Source organism: Mastigoproctus giganteus, chromosome 8, assembly GCF_048544385.1.
Source record: "Mastigoproctus giganteus isolate SK-2022 chromosome 8, ASM4854438v1, whole genome shotgun sequence".
Classification (NCBI taxonomy): domain Eukaryota; kingdom Metazoa; phylum Arthropoda; class Arachnida; order Uropygi; family Thelyphonidae; genus Mastigoproctus; species Mastigoproctus giganteus.
The window spans coordinates 17673736-17690138 of record NC_143582.1 but is presented as its reverse complement, the minus strand read 5'-3'; the positions used below and the strand labels follow the sequence as shown (position 1 = coordinate 17690138).

The following is a 16403-nucleotide window of genomic DNA, read 5'->3' as shown; positions in this document are numbered from 1 at the left end:
CAGACCTTTACGTAAGGGAAAGGGGATAGTATTAAATACATCAGATGCTGTTGCAGATGAACTCAACGGTTATTTTGCATCGATATTTGCAGATGAAAAACCTTTTGTGGCAATGGGAAATTTAAATATATGTAATTAATGATATTGAAATTTTGCAAGATTATTTAATGAAAAAACTATTGAGCCTACAGGCCAGTAAGGCTCCTGGGATTGATGGAATATACCCTATAATCTTAAGGGAGGCGGCAGGTGAGTGCATTGAACCATTGAGGATAATTATGCAAGCATCACTAGACTCTGGGGTGATTCCATTGGATTGTAAAAGTGCCAATGTATCTCCCATATGTAAGGGTGGTTCTAAGAGTGAAGTGGGAAATTATCGACCTGTCAGTCTGACTTCAGTGGTACGGAGGCAATGATCAAGGGTGGAATTCAGGATCATTTGGATAGAACTGAAATTCTCAGGGATACTCAGCATGGTTTTGTAAAGGGAAAATCATGTTTAACAAATCTGGTTCGCTATTTTAAAAGGGTCACTCATGAGCTGGATTTAGGGAATAATTTCGACATTGTTTATTTAGCTTTCAGCAAAGCTTTTGACTCAGTCCCACATGAGTGCTTGCTTTATAAGCTGGAACAGGTTGGAATCACTGGGAAAATTCTTAGATCGATAGCAGGATGGCTTCAGGGCAGGAGGCAGAGGGTTGTGATAAATGGCTATTCCTCAGATTGGGTTGATGTACGAAGCGGGGTTCCCCAAGGATCAGTATTAGGACCACTGTTGTTTTTAATTTTCATAAATGACATTGATAAATTTGCAGATGATGTTAAAATTGGTAGAGTAGTTAATGATCACTGTCAAGCTGAACTTCTTCAGAGAGACCTAGATAGCCTTCAGGAATGGTCAGAAAAATGGCAGCTGTGCTTTAATCCAACTCCTGAGAAACAGCAATCCCAAAATAACTTATTCACTTGGTGGAGTTCAACTAAACCCAGTACTGGAGGAAAGGGACTTGGGTGTTACGATATGGTCAGACATGAAATTCTCTGAGCAAAACAGGTTGCAAGGAAGGCTCATGGTGTCCTATCGATGATCTATTGAACTTTTGCAAGTAAAGATAGGGCCATGATAATCCCATTATATAAGGCTTTTGTTAGACCACACTTGGAATACTGTGTTCAAGTATGGAGACCGCACCTAAAGAAAGACATTGAGCTTCTTGAAAGGGTGCAAAGACATGTAACTCACCTGGTGAGATCAGCAAAAGGGCATCCTTATGAAGAAAGACTTCAAATATGTGGGTTGCAGAGTTTGGAAACTAGACACCTTAGAGGAGATTTGATTGAGGAGTTCTGAGAGGCATCAGTAAAATGAATGAGGACAAAATTTTCAAGATTATAAATGATGCTAGAACTAGGGGACATGAATTCAAGTTACGGGGGGGGGGGGGGAAGGGGGTGGAGATGTTTAGATTGGACTGCAGGAAGTTTTATTTTAGCCAGCGAGTTATAAATTACTGGAATAAGTTCCCTACATGGGTGGTAGAGGCTAACAGTTTGGGGAAATTCAAAGGATTTCTGGATAGTACCTTCGGGTGAGAGAAATGCATAGGATGATAGGTTTAATTTCCTTTTCTTTTATTAATTATTATTATTATTTTTTTATCATTGTTTTATTCGGGGTTTTTTTTTTTTGGCAGAAATCAATATATATGGTGTCAAGGAGGCTACTTTGGGGAAGATCCATCCAAAAATAGTTGGTAAGCAAAATACGTGGATCAAAATCTATAAAACACAACTTCTAGAATTTCACAGACATCTTTTAAAATGAATAAAACATTTGATATAAATTAAGGTACTTCATTAAAAATTCATGATAGTGACCTTTATTAAAATAAAGTCACCTATCTGGGGTTTGTGTGTTCACTTCTGTTGTGTTTCAACAATAACTTCTTCTTAGCTTATTTTTACTTTCAGCATTGTATGTTTGTAAAATACTACACTTTTCTAATATCTTTATAATAACTGTACTTCTGCTGTTGTTGGTATGAAAGTTTCACGACACAAGGGCAACTGTGGCCAATATGTGTCTGTCAGCGTCATTACATTCATTTTAATGATTTAGGATGGATATATCAGAGTGTATTTATTATTCCTAGATGTTTAATATATATAAAGAGCTCACTTAGGTTTGCTTTGTCACCAAGTACATGAGAGAGGGTTATATGGTTAGAGGAGCTTGCAAGTTTGCTAATGATTGGAAGGATGTGGTTCGAACGGCTGAATAGGATGGACAATCAATCAGGATGTGCCTTACTGTAAGTTGTATCTGACAGACAGAGCAGAGCGGTGGATCTTCTCTTAAAAGTAAATGTTTGTGAGTGAGGAAGGTATGCCCAATGTGCAGTCTTGTTAATATAACTTCCTCCTGTCTATTTGTATGTGAGCTAGATCGCCACAAACATAGATCTTTTTTTATTCTGCGAAGTTTATCGCATGATTGGTCCCTCCAAAGTTGTTTCCAGATGGAAGTATATTTGGTACAAAATACATCCCTATAATCCGTAAATGGTACAAACTGAAAGTTATCTTGTATATTAAGATCTGGATTTTTTGCGGCTTGGTCTGCATGATTATTTCCTGGAATTCCAGCATGGCTGGAAATCCAACAGATAGACACTTGTTTTCTTGCTTTATGCAAAACTCCGAGTTGTTTTTTGATATGCTGAATCAAGGAATTTGAGGAATATTTGCTGTTCTGTAAAGCTGCTACTGCACTAAGGGAGTCAGTATAGATTAGAGCAGGTAGAAGTTGATGCTGGGTAATATCATCCAGTGCTAGTTTAATAGCATATAATTCTGCTGTGAAAATACTGCAAACAAGAGGCAAGGAGACAGATATAATATATTCCGGTAAAACTACTGTGGCACCTACTGAGTTGTTCGATTTTGAACCATCCGTGTAAATCTGATGACTGTTTCTATTTTCAAAACTGTGCAGTGCATGGTGCTTCTGTATAACGATTGGAGAGATCTCTTTTTTATTCCTGTTTGTAAGATGTGATATGGATAAAGGCACAGTCGGAATCCAAGGAGGTCTGCAGAAATGTGCTGGAAATGTATTTCCCAAACTTGAGCTAAGTGTCTGAGGCGCAGTCCTACTGGTTTATTTTCATTTGGCTTGCAATCATAATTACTCGTCCATGGTGGATCATGAATAATGGACCAAATTGAATGCGGTGGCTGACTGTATATTTTTTCCACATACATGCACAGTAGATAATCTCGTCAAAGATGCAGCGGGGGTTCCAAAGCATCTGCATACAGGCTGTAGATTGGTGAAGTTCTAAATGCTCCTAGAGCTATGCGGAGAGCATTATGGTGAATGGTATCTAGACGACGTAAGATGCTCCTTCATGCTGAAGCATATATAGGAGATCCATAATCTAAACGAGATCCAATCAAAATTTTATGTAATAGTAATAATGTGGACCAGTCGGCTCCCCAGGCCATTGAAGATACTGTGCGCAAGATGTTAAGTTTTAAGAGGCAACTAGTTCGAAGTCTTAATATATGTTCATGAAAGTTTAGTTTTCTATCTATTGTTAAGCCCAAAAAGGAGAAATTTTGAACAATAGGTAGAGCAATTTTATTTAAGTATAAGACCGGTTCAGGATGAAGACCATGCATTTTACAAAAGTGTATAACAACTGATTTTTTCTCAGATATTCTATATCCATTATTTTGAGTCCATACTTCTATTTTGTTTATGGATAATTGCAGCTGTCGTTCAATTGTGTTCATGCTTTGTGATTGAAATGAAATGGAAAGATCATCTGCATACATATATATTCCAATGATGGTGGTATAACCTTTGTGATATTGTTCACCTGCAGTGCAAACAGGGTTGCACTTAATACTGAGCCCTGGGGAACCCCTTCCTGTTGTATATAGATTGTAGATAAACAGCCTTTATATTGTACCTGAAATGTTCTGTCTGCAAGAAATTTTTCTATAAATTGTGGAAGTTGTCCTCTGTATCCTAACTGAAATAGATCTCGTAGAATTCCGAATCTCCATGTTGTGTCAAAGGCTTTTTCAAGATCTAGATTTACCATCACCATATGCTGCTTTCTTATAAATGAGTTTCTAATATTTGTTTCCACTTTGACATGTAAGTCAAGTGTTGATCTATTTTTCCTAAATCCAAATTGGTGGGGTGATAAAACATTCTCTTTTTCCAGCAACCATGTAAGTCTATTATGCACCATTCGTTCAAGGATTTTTCCTAAGCAGCTGGTCAGTGAAATCGAGCGATAATTATATGTATAGGAAGGATCTTTTCCAGGTTTGGGAAATGCAAGGACAATTGCATGCCGCCATATGGATGGATATAGGTTGTTCAGAAAAATTCTATTATATAGAGCTAACAGGATTTCCAGACAATCAGAGTTTAGGTGTTGTATCATAGTATACTAAATGCCATCGGGACCTGGTGCGCTATTAGGCAATTTTGTAATGGTTGTAAGTAATTCCTCTTTTAGAAATGGTAGATTATAGGAATGAGATATCTTGGTAGAGAAATTCAACTTATTCCATTCAGCTTGCTCTTTATATTTTTGAAAGTCAGTGCTGTAGCTTGTAACTGCTGATATGGAAGCGAAAGAGTCAGCCAAAATTTCTGATATCTGGTCTGTTGTAAAAACGTCCTGCCCTTTCCAATGGAAGATTGGAGATTGTGTAATTGGATATCTTCCACTTAAAATCCAAATTTTTTTCCACACCAAACCAGGATTTGAGTTCCTAGTAAGTGTGGAAGCGAACACGATCCAAGACTTTTTCTTTGGTTTTTTCTGAATTCCCCTCGCTTCAGCTTTGGCTTTTTTATATGCAATTAAATTGGCGATAGTTGGATATTGCCGGAATCTATTCCATGCATGATTTTGTTTTGTTTTTGCTGTTGCACATTCTGCATTCCACCAAGAGTTGTAACGTGCCTGCCTTGCCTTACTTATTTGAGGTATTGTAGCTTTGGAAGCTTCTAGCAGTTGATCATTGATATATAAGACAGCATCACCTATTGGCAGGGTTTCTATTAATTGCTTATCCAGTTCGATTAATTGCATATATTTATTCCAATTAGCTTTTTTAAAATTCCATACTGTTCTGGTTCCTTCTGTAAGAGTTGATTGTGCCCGTATGGAACATACTATCGGAAAATGATCACTGTTGTAAGGATCATTCAACACGAACCATTCTATACTAGGATAAATTGATGGAGAACATATTGTTAAGTCTATTGCAGAGGTGATACCTGTACCCAAACTGATATAAGTGTGAGATCCGGTATTCAGTAAATTCAGTTGTTGATCATCTATGAAAGTTTCGATTATGTTACCTCTACTTGTAATTTTGTAATGTATCTTTGTAATAATTGTAATACAGCTTTTTAGCAACTTATAATACACTATTTTGCTTCTGAATTAAAATACTTTTATTCAATCCTAATGCAATTTAAAACCTTAATTATAAGTTTATTTTGTAATTTATTATTGTAAATTGTAATTTTTCATTCTAACTTTGTTATTCAGGTGAGTTTCGAAATGTAGTTAGTTAGTTCTCGTGTAACCATTTAAATAAACTTATTTAATATTGCATATGATTTAATAGTATCTTCTTAGCATTAATATAATTTATTATTAATTTATTGATCGCAGCACACAAGCGACATGAATTTATTAGCAAGTTAACTGTTATAACCAGCCAACAAAATTTGCAGTTTTCTATGAAAAACATAATTAAAAGCAGCTTACAACATACAGTAACTTAATTAAATAGCCAACAGCTAAAATTATTCAACACTGATGATATGAACATCACTGATAATGGCAGAGAATTTTATATTAATTGATATGTAATTATGCATATAATTTATTATTATTTTTTTTTTAGTAAAATTCATGCACACTTACCTGTCCTCCAAAATCCCAAGTTCTGAATGTAACAGGTCCATGACTGGATTGTCCTCGAATCTTTTTTTCATAAGTCCAATCTCCAACATCTACTCCCACAGTGGAAATAGTAATACCTTTTGCAGTCTTTAAGTTTATATTCTTATTACCCATTCTTTTGGCCCAATGCTGAAAGAATAGTTATTCAAAGAATTATATATAAAAATAATAATAATAAAAAAAAAAAAAAAAAAAAATGCAAGGGTTTGTAAAAAAATACCTACTATTTTCAGTCTTTTTTTCTTGTTATTCCTTTTGTTAATTTAATTTTTTTTTTTGTTAGCAGTCGTATGGAAAGTAGTCATCATGTGAGTGTGTTTCTTCCTTTAACCTTTTTCAGATTAGTTTTTTTTTTAAACCAAAAAATTAAAAAAATCATAAAAGAATTTTTTTTATGATTGTAAAAATTCATTAAACAATCATTCTTTTTTGTTGATGTAATATTATCTTGTACATCTATTAATGTATTGCTTGGTTCAGTATCATCAACTTCTGGAACCAAATTCCAGAGAATTTTTGCTTTTGTAAGCTAAAATCAGTCGACAATAAATGACAAGTGTGACATAACTTCCTCCTCCAATTTTAAAATCTATTTTCATGCTGCCTCTATTATAAACCATGTCTACAATTACTTGGAAACACAGATAAGAGATGGTAGCACTTATTGGAAGATTTGTAGTGTACTTGTTATTTGAAAAGTACTTAAATCAACCTTGAAAATGTATATACATACCGGTATATCAATTTTAAAAAAAAATAGTACTAAAAGAAATAAAAACTAAAAATATACAGGAGGAGGGTAGAGGTGTAGTGATCATGAAATATAAATAAAATTAAGAATTCTGCTGAGATTTCAGCAGTCTGAAGAGTATGGGATTCATGGCACCTCATATATTCAAGCCCTATTGATAAAATATTGCAACTACTGACTTTAAAGTTAAATAATTTAATTTAAAAATATACAGGAATTAAAATAAAAAACAATACCATTACAAACATAAAAGATATTAAAAGCGAATAAATAAAATCAAATAAAATAAATAAAATATGCGGTACAGCAATTAAAAGCAATAAGAATAAATATGTGATACAGCAAATAGAATAAAAGTGATAAAATAAACAAGGAAGCTTTTGAGGAGTGGGCCTCTTTTTCAATCTACACTGAAGCAATGACAACAGCCATTCTTACATCCCAGAAGTTACAACTGGATAATACAACAATATGCACGTCGATCCTGGCAAAAAAAAAAAAAAGGGGAAAAGAAAGAAAGGGAAGAAGAAGAAGTCAACTAAAGTAGGTCAACATTCCTCAGCCATCCAATCATCAGTCTCTGAACACAGTACTCGCTAACTGCTCATTCGATTATCTACCTGCCATCTCTCATCATTATGCAGAATAAAGGCCTCCATAATAGGATGCATGCAGGTTCTAGAATTACGATTAATAATGAGATCCAAGCTATATGGAGGGCTTCTAATGATGATAAATGGTGTGTATTATGAGCCACATCCAATATTTCAATGTTTCATCTGGGAGTTAAGATCACAGTGCTGCTAAAATCGGCTTCCCTTCCTTCCTTCCTTTCCATCCATCTCCACAGGCTCGATGCACATATTGTCATACATTCGGTTGTAACTTCTGGGGTATAAGAATGGCTGTTGTCATTGCTTCAGTGTAGGTTATGAAAGAGGCCTGTACGCCTCGAAAGATCCCTTGCATGTTGTTTATTTTATTGCTTTTATTCTATTTGCTGTTTTGCATATATTTATTCTTATCGCTTTTAATTGCTTTACCGTGTATTTTATTTCTTTTATTTGATTTTATTTATTCACTTTTAATATCTTTTATGTTCGTAATAGAATTGTTCATTTTAGTTAGGGAAGGACGTTGTGGTCGTTTTCCATGAAGATTAATTACTATATTTAATAACCACTAATATACCACGTGAAATTAATAATATAGTTTATTAAGCTAATCGCCCAAACATCTTGCTATACAATTAAGGTGACGTTTCAGGCATCTTACCAGTACCCATCGTCAATGGATATCAATAAGATGCCTGAAACGTCACCTTAATTGTATAGTGAGATGTTTGGGTGATTAGCTTAACAAATTATATTATTAATTTCAAGTGGTATATTAGTGGTTATTAAATATAGTAATTAATCTTAATTGTTTATTTTATTTTAATGCCTATGTATTTTTATTTTTAAATTAAATTATTTAATGTTCAAGTCAGTGGTTGCAATATTTATCAATATGAGTATACCTTGAAGTCTGAGGTCTCTTCTGTTATATTAAAAATCTGTTGAACCTGAGTAGTAAGAGTTGTCCCCAGCTATAGTGTTCTGTATTTCTTCATATCCTCCCCAGGGTTGCACTCTGTTCTATCCAGAATAGTGCCAACTCATTACTATTTAATTAATAATAATTCTAAATTATTTATTTATATATAAAAAAAAATAAAGAATATTACTAACTTCTGGAGGTTTTTTGCGATATGCTCCACTTCCTTCTTGTCTCAACTGTTCCAATAATGACGTCTTCCCAATGCCTTCAATTCCAACTATCATTAATTTCATTCTTGCATAAGGTTTAGCACTGGAAATAAAAAAAAAAAAAAACCTGATGTGTTTTTAAAGGAATATCAAAATGGGATGTACAAATGAAAAATATTGGTAAAGTCATCACTCTATTTCAATTAGAAACAAAAAAGAAAATGTGAATAAGAAACTATAAATATTTATAGTCCTACTTGGGTAAAAAAGTCAAGAAAATAGAGTGTGTAAATAACTAACAAAATGAAATCCCAGTATTTCTCTTGAAGAAAGGACTTTGAGGCATTATTCCAAATTGCTCCATAAGCACAGCAATCTGGAATAACATCACTTACACATCACTAACTGTAAGTACCTGGTGGGAGGTGCAACAAAAATCAGTGAATGGAGTGTGTAAAATGCTTTGAAAAGGCTGTGCTGAAAGCTCCACAACATTGATATCAAGGTTAAAAACAATGTGGTAGAGCTTGGCAAGGATATTGCGTTGGATGATACAGAATCTGAAGACAAGTGAGTTTGGTGAGAACCAGAAAGAAAACTTAAGCAATGCAGAAATCATGGAAGTGACTATTGAACAAGAGACAACCCTTGAGCACACTGGAAAGGAAGAACTTGTCCCCACCCTCAACCAAGATCACTAAAAGCATAGCTGAGGCTTACCAGAAGCCTAATGAGTGCCTTTCCTACCGCATAATAATGTGGATACAGAGAGATGCCTCAATGTATGTAAAACAGTTGAAAATGCTATGAGCTGTTACAGGATAATCAATAACAAGAAGAAAGCCAAGCTATAACTCTCTGGAGAACTTCATCTCTAAAGAAAGTCAAGTCTTCAATATCTACTGCTGTAGCAGAGACCTAGTGAGAAAATATTCCTGCCCATTTTCAAACTCTTAAACTACATTTAATAATTTTAAGTAATCTGAAAACTAAAAGTATGTATAAAAGATTCTATAACTTTAAGGCAAGTTTTCTTGAACATATACTGACAGCTCATCTTGATATAATGTGTAACACATGTTCTGAAAAAATGGTTCTGTGTATGTGCATTTCCATATAACAATCAGTGATAAAAGGAATGAATCCATAAATCACTAAAAAGAAAAATCAATACTTTACACTATGACTGGTAAATAACATATTAAAACTCAAAGGTTATTAATTAAATCTTATTAAAATAAAACATACACGAGCAATACTGTTTTGCTTTATATCGCTAATTTTTCAACTGGATGGGGGGGAAGGAACTCCTTGTACTGAGAGTGTTTTTTTAAAGAATGAATACACAGCTGCTCAAAATAAATCCGCAGCTGTTCATCAGACCATCCAATTTTGGGTGGTCTGATGAGCAGCTGCATCGATTTAATTGTATATCTCATATTGTGACTACCTTAACAAGTTACCATGTATTGCACTACCTCAAATAAGTAATACTTCACTAACAGAAAAACAATAGTCTTATTTTCAGTGGGCACCACCACCCAGACAGCACCATTTCAACACTTATTGGCCTATCCTCAGTGGGCGGGCAGGTACCCTGGTGTTGCAATCATGCCAACCCAGTTGGGAAGTTATTCCCACAATATGAGAGAGATGCCAAAAGGAGTGCAAGATTATATTTAAATAAAATATAAATGCTCAAGGCATAATATTTTATGAGTTTAAAATACATACACACAATAGAGAAGACAATAGTCTTCTCTATTAGTGAAGCATTACTTATTCAAGGTAGTCACAACATGAGATACAATTAAATCGATGCCTTTAACACTACTTATGTAGTTTTTCATTATGAGTTCACTAGGGTGAACTCATAATGAAAAACACCGATATTTTATAGTGTATTTTAAACTCATAATATATTATGCCTTGAGCATTTATATTTTATTTAAGTATTTTTAGTTTATATTTAAAGGTTTAAATGTTTATGCTACATTTAATATTATATAAAGAAATGGTATCTTAATATCAGTCAGAAACACTGGTCATGTCAACCAGTTAAAATTATATACATTTCTATGGATAAATCTCCTTCACTTAACATAGATTGATTTAGTGTGCTCTGAAGCCTGTATTATTATAATCATCATATAGATAGCCCCTTTGTAAATATAATTTAGTCACTCATGAGAACTTTCCCAATAGAGTAGTAACGTTTAGTGTTAAATTTAAATTTAGTGTATTATTTCAACTGCTCCATTAAATGCACACCATACACAACTTAGGGAGTGAGGCAAATTTTCATATGATTCTATACTTGCATATCATGGTTAGAAAAATAAATCATTTGGACAAAGTACCAAAGAAAATTTAATTATCTTTATGTGCACAAACATAAAAATTCAACAGAATTCAATCTGAATAGACTGAAAATATGAATTTTTAAGTAGCGATTTTCTTAATATTAAAAATCTCAATTCAGAATTTTACAATTTTCATTATTCTGTAAATGGAATAAATCTCACTATGAACCACACTGGTTAATTAACAACAGTTAAGATACTGAATATTGCCAATGAAAAAATACAATCAGCAAAGGAGATGTGACGTGACATGACGTGACTATCCTATCCATACATAAGAAAATGCCACTAACAAAATTTATTTTCCTGAATCACACAATAAACAAATGGATAACCTAAACCTCCTGCCCGATGCTCTCTTCATCATCTCCCTACTTCAATGGAAGTGGAATGAGTCTTCTTTGCAACTAGTTTCGAATGGATGAACCCATTCTCCTGGCTCCATACTTGTGATCTTATTTTGAATATGCAGGAATACCTTTCAAATAATGGTTCAATATATAATCAGTACATCTAACAGTGAGATTGTGTTCAAGCAAACATTTTCAGTAAGGATCTGCACCATAAGCTACTAAAATAAAAGAAACCATTTCTTTTTCTGCCATTTCTTCATTCTTCAATGATATTAATTGACCTATATAAAAGTCTGATCAAAAAGTTCTAAGATTTCATTTATTATAAAAGAGGTAGCAGAGAGAGAGGGGGGGAAGACCATAATAGTGAACAAGTGTGGGGGGAGTTTACCAACTCTACTTGTGGATCAACATATTTTACTAACAGTCACTGACTGTCAGCAAAATATGTTCCAAGATGTTGAATAATAACCAAAATGTTACCTGTTGTGAACTGTGAGAATAGCTGAAAAGAAGGTTGGAAATGGACACTAATTTCACCAAGTGTGCTGTTACTGATGATGAAAGATAAGCATTTTTTGAATGAAAGCCTAAAACATGAAAGGTATCAAAACCTATAGTACTTAGTACTGTGCATGGGTTGAAGGAGATGAGGAGGAAGTTTAAGGCTATGACCTGGAAATGAAATTCTAGCCATCTCAGTGGAAGTCACCACACTAAAAAAAAAAAAAAAAGCACAATGGGTTTGGTCAAATGTGAAAACAATGCTGCTTGTTTTTTGCCATTCAAGTATTATTCCTGGTGAACTTGTTTTTTGCCATTCAAGTATTATTCCTGGTGAACTTATTCAAAATAGTCAAATGGTAAACTAGGTCCATTATAAAGAGATTCTGATATGACAGGGAGAAAAAGTTATGAAAACAACACCATCAGGCAGTGTTAGGTGGGTCGGAAAACTGCTAGCTTGGGGGAGACAAAGACCAATAGATTGACAGTAGCCACTGGCAGAGGTGAAAGAGATTCTTGCACTGCTCCTATTAGAATGAGCAGAAGCCTGAAAAACAAGATGCATGATATTTCAGAGACTGCTGGGAGTCATTGCGGTACAAGTAAACACATGGGTTGTGTTAGGGTAGCTAAGAATAGAAACAGGTGCAGGTATACTTGCGTGTACACCAATGCTAGGAGTTTAGTAAATAAATTTGATGAATTTGAGGTATTGCTCAAAACATCAAAGGCAGATATTGTTGGGATAGTAGAGACGTGGTATCACACAGATATAAGGGATGCAGAACTGGAATTTGGGGAGTACAACGTCTACAGAAAGGATAGACAGGATAGGAAGGGGGGAGGGGTTATGCTATTAGTTAAGAAACACATAAAAACCAAGGAAGTGAAGCCAGTCGACATCGCTGGACAGTGCAGTGTTGAGTCAGTTTGGTGTGACATAAGCATTGGGAGATCAAAATTGAGAGTAGGAGTGTGCTATAGGCCTAATGACTCTGATGAGTATAATAAGAAACTGTACAGGGAAATAGAGTGGGCCAGTAAATCAGAGAGTCTTATAATGGGAGATTTTAATTTCCCAGATATTGACTGGAATATGGGGACTGGTCACTCACACACTAGCAGGACTTTTGTGGATTTATTGGATGATTGTTTTCTACATCAGCATGTTCGGGAGGCAACTAGAGGGAGTAATACTCTTGATTTGATTATCAGCAGTGATTCTTCATGCATTAAGAATCTGCAGATAAATGAACCACTAGGTGGCAGTGATCACAGTGTGGTGAAGTGGGATTTACTCAAAGAGGTAACTACCATTAGGGGTAAAGGGAAGGGATATTGCTTCCGTAAAGGCGACTACGATGGACTGAGACAGTATTTAAATTCTATACAGTGGGACCAACTGATGATGATACCAACAGCAAATTCAAAATGGGAAGCATTAAAAGAACTTATCTTGGAAGCTACTAGGCTTTACATACCAACTAAGAAATATTGTTCAAGGTTTAGGCCAAAATGGATGTCAGATGAACTAATGAGGCATATGGCAGAGAAGAAAAATGCATGGGATACTTACAAATTAACACATGACACAGAAGCCTGTGATAGATACAAGTTGATATGCAACCAATTTACAAAGGAGGTTAGGCAGGCGAAGGCAGATTACGAGAAATCCTTGGCAAGGGATGCAAAGAAAAACAGCAAAGAGTTCTTTACTTATGTAAACTCTAGAAGGAAGGGAATGAATCAGATTGGTCCACTTGATATTGACGGGTCAACTCTTGATGACCCTGCTCAGGTAGCTAACAAACTAAATGAATATTTTGCATCGACAGTCACACATGAGGAGTTATTCAGCGAGGGGAATGCCAGAGGTGCATTCAACTCTAGCAGTAAGCTACAGAATCTTGAAATAACTGGGAGTAAAGTGGAGGAGAAACTGTTGAAGATAAACACAAGAAAGGCACCTAGGGTGGATGGGATCTATCCAGTTATATTAAAGGAGGCAGCAAAGGAAGTAAGCAAACCCTTAGCCATAATTATGAGAGCTTCCTTGGACTCAGGGGAGGTACCCATAGACTGGAAATGTGCAAATGTGACCCCAATTCACAAAGGAGGATCAAAGGCTGACACAAGTAATTATAGACCTGTGGGCTTAACTTCTGTTCCAGGAAAATTAATGGAGGCACTGGTTAAAGAAGCACTGCAGGATCATTTAGACAAGACTTCAGTTATAGCTCGGACACAGCATGGTTTTGTTAAGGGGAAGTCTTGCCTGACCAATTTGATTGGATATTATGATGCAGTCACAAAAGAACTGGATGCAGGGAATAGCTTTGATATTATATACTTGGATCTTAGAAAGACTTTTGATATTATTGCACATGGAAGACTGCTACACAAATTGGAGCAGTGTGACATTGGAGGCAAATTGCTGCTATGGATAAAGGGGTGGTTGAGGGGGAGAAGACAGAGAGTGGTAATCAATGGACACTGCTCATCGTGGACTAATGTTATTAGTGGAGTCCCTCAGGGCTCAGTGTTGGGTCCATTATTGTTTTCTGTATTTATAAATGATATTGATGATGGTATATCAAGCTTAATGTCCAAGTTTGCAGACGATACAAAGGTTGGCAGGGTTGTCAAGGACACTACTGACACTATGCTGCTGCAACAGGATCTGGAAAGGTTGAGCAGATGGGCTGAGAGGTGGCAAATGAAGTTTAACATTGACAAATGTAAAGTACTACACATGGGAAACAGCAACCCCAGAGCAATGTATCAACTCTGTGGTACTACACTGACAGTGGTAGAGAATGAAAGGGACTTGGAGGTGGTTGTGCAGGCAGATATGAAGTTCTCTGAGCAGTGCAGACGGGCTGCAAGAGTAGCTCATGGAGTATTGTCAATGATATACAGGAATTTTTCCAGCAGGGATAAGGAGGTGATTATTCCCTTGTATAAGGCAATGGTCAGGCCACACCTACAGTACTGTATACAGGCCTGGAGGCCTCATTTCAAGAAGGATGTAGCGCTGCTGGAACGAGTACAGAGAAGGGCAACAAGATTAGTGAATGGAACAAAGGGGTGCTCTTACGAAGAAAGGCTTAAGTTTTGCAAATTACAGTGTCTGGAGACTAGGCACCAGCGAGGTGATCTGATAGAGGTGTATAAAGCCTTGAATGGTTTGAGCATGCTCAATGCTGATGGGATTCCTCCTCTAGCTCAGAATAATCACCTGAGAGGGCATAAATTCAAATTGAGGAAAGACAGATGTAGGATAGACGTGCGGAAATTTGCCTTTAGCCAGCGGGTGGTTGGTTGGTGGAACAGACTTCCGTCCCTTGTAGTGGAGGTTGATAACCTAAATAAGTTTAAGGCTCAGCTGGACAGTTATTTTGAACGAACAAGAGGGGTGAAGTGGAAGTGGGTTTTTTTTTTTTTGGCTGATGCTGCATAAGCTTGCTTTCTTGCATGAAATGCCTCTACTAATGCTAATGCTTATGCTAATCAGCTGTTTGAAAATGGTAGTTGATTTTTCTATGGCACTGCTCCTGCACGCACGGCACTTTCCATGTAAGAATTTTTAGCCAAAAGGGGGGGGGGAATCATTTCTATAATACTCTATTCTCCATATTCATCTGGCTTACACATTCTTTTCTCTTTCTCAAACTAAAAATAAAGCTGAAAAGGATAAAGATTTGATGACACTCCACCAACTGAACAGAATATGACAGCAGAACTTAAATGGGTCACAGATGAAGAGTTCCACTGATGCTTGTTGGGAACACTGGAACCCTTGCATATCATCAAGAAGAAACTACTTTAACCCCCCAAAGAATGGGTGTCAATACTAGTCTTCAAATCTAATGCAATGTAGTTTCATTTAAGATAGTTCTGAAAATTTTTTCCTCCTTGAAGAAAAAATAAAATAAATATGGTGCATAAAATGTAAATCATCTCTATGTTGGTGATTAAATATGAGTGTAAAGTATGGAAATGGATTTGATAAAAATTAAATCATAATGTATATGTTAAAGGCATTTGGACTTCATTGATTCAAAAAATTACTGTTTTTGGAAAAACCTAACAGAAAGTCTTTTACAAAATGGCAAATATCCAAAAAAGATGGCTACCCATTGACAAGATGGGTCAATTCTTCTCTATTCTTTATGGTGCTAGCTTCTCAAAAAGCACATTCTGTGTTGATGCTCCAACTGGTAGACCATTAACAATAAAATACCACTGGTGGTTCTATATACTGGCTTATAAATGATCACTAAATTAATATAATTTAGTAAAGTGTTCCTAATGGTAAATATGCTATAAATAAGGTTAGAATAAAATGAGGGTTTTGACTTTTACAAAAGAAGTAAATTTAAACCACACAAAAGAGAACGTATGGTGCAACTGCAATATAACAAAGATATAAGAGGAAAACTTTAACACCTGGATTTTAATCGAAGCATGTTATAAGCCAAAAACAAAATTTAACCAGTTTTTTCACAAGCAAATTTTCTTACTTTTTTTTTAGCTTTTAGTTTTCCAATTCTATTGTCAGTGGATGAAACAGGTTAAACATTTTAAATGGCAAATGCGGCATTACTATCCTGTTTTTTTTTTAAATAATGCTGTACTTTAGAGTAAAAATATTGTAATAAACAGCAATG

General features: G+C 35.3%; 1 protein-coding gene across 1 annotated transcript in view; it reads right to left on the bottom strand.

Moving 5' to 3' along the window:
* Lrrk (Leucine-rich repeat kinase) overlaps positions 1-16403 on the bottom strand; it is a 431475-nt gene that overhangs the window by 263495 nt on the left and 151577 nt on the right. Inside the window, exons 12-13 of the mRNA XM_090380151.1 lie at positions 8493-8613; positions 5973-6140 (exon numbers count right to left, since the gene is read on the bottom strand). Of these exons, the coding sequence (XP_090236277.1) occupies positions 5973-6140; positions 8493-8613 (289 nt within the window). The remainder of the gene's footprint in view (positions 1-5972; positions 6141-8492; positions 8614-16403) is intronic.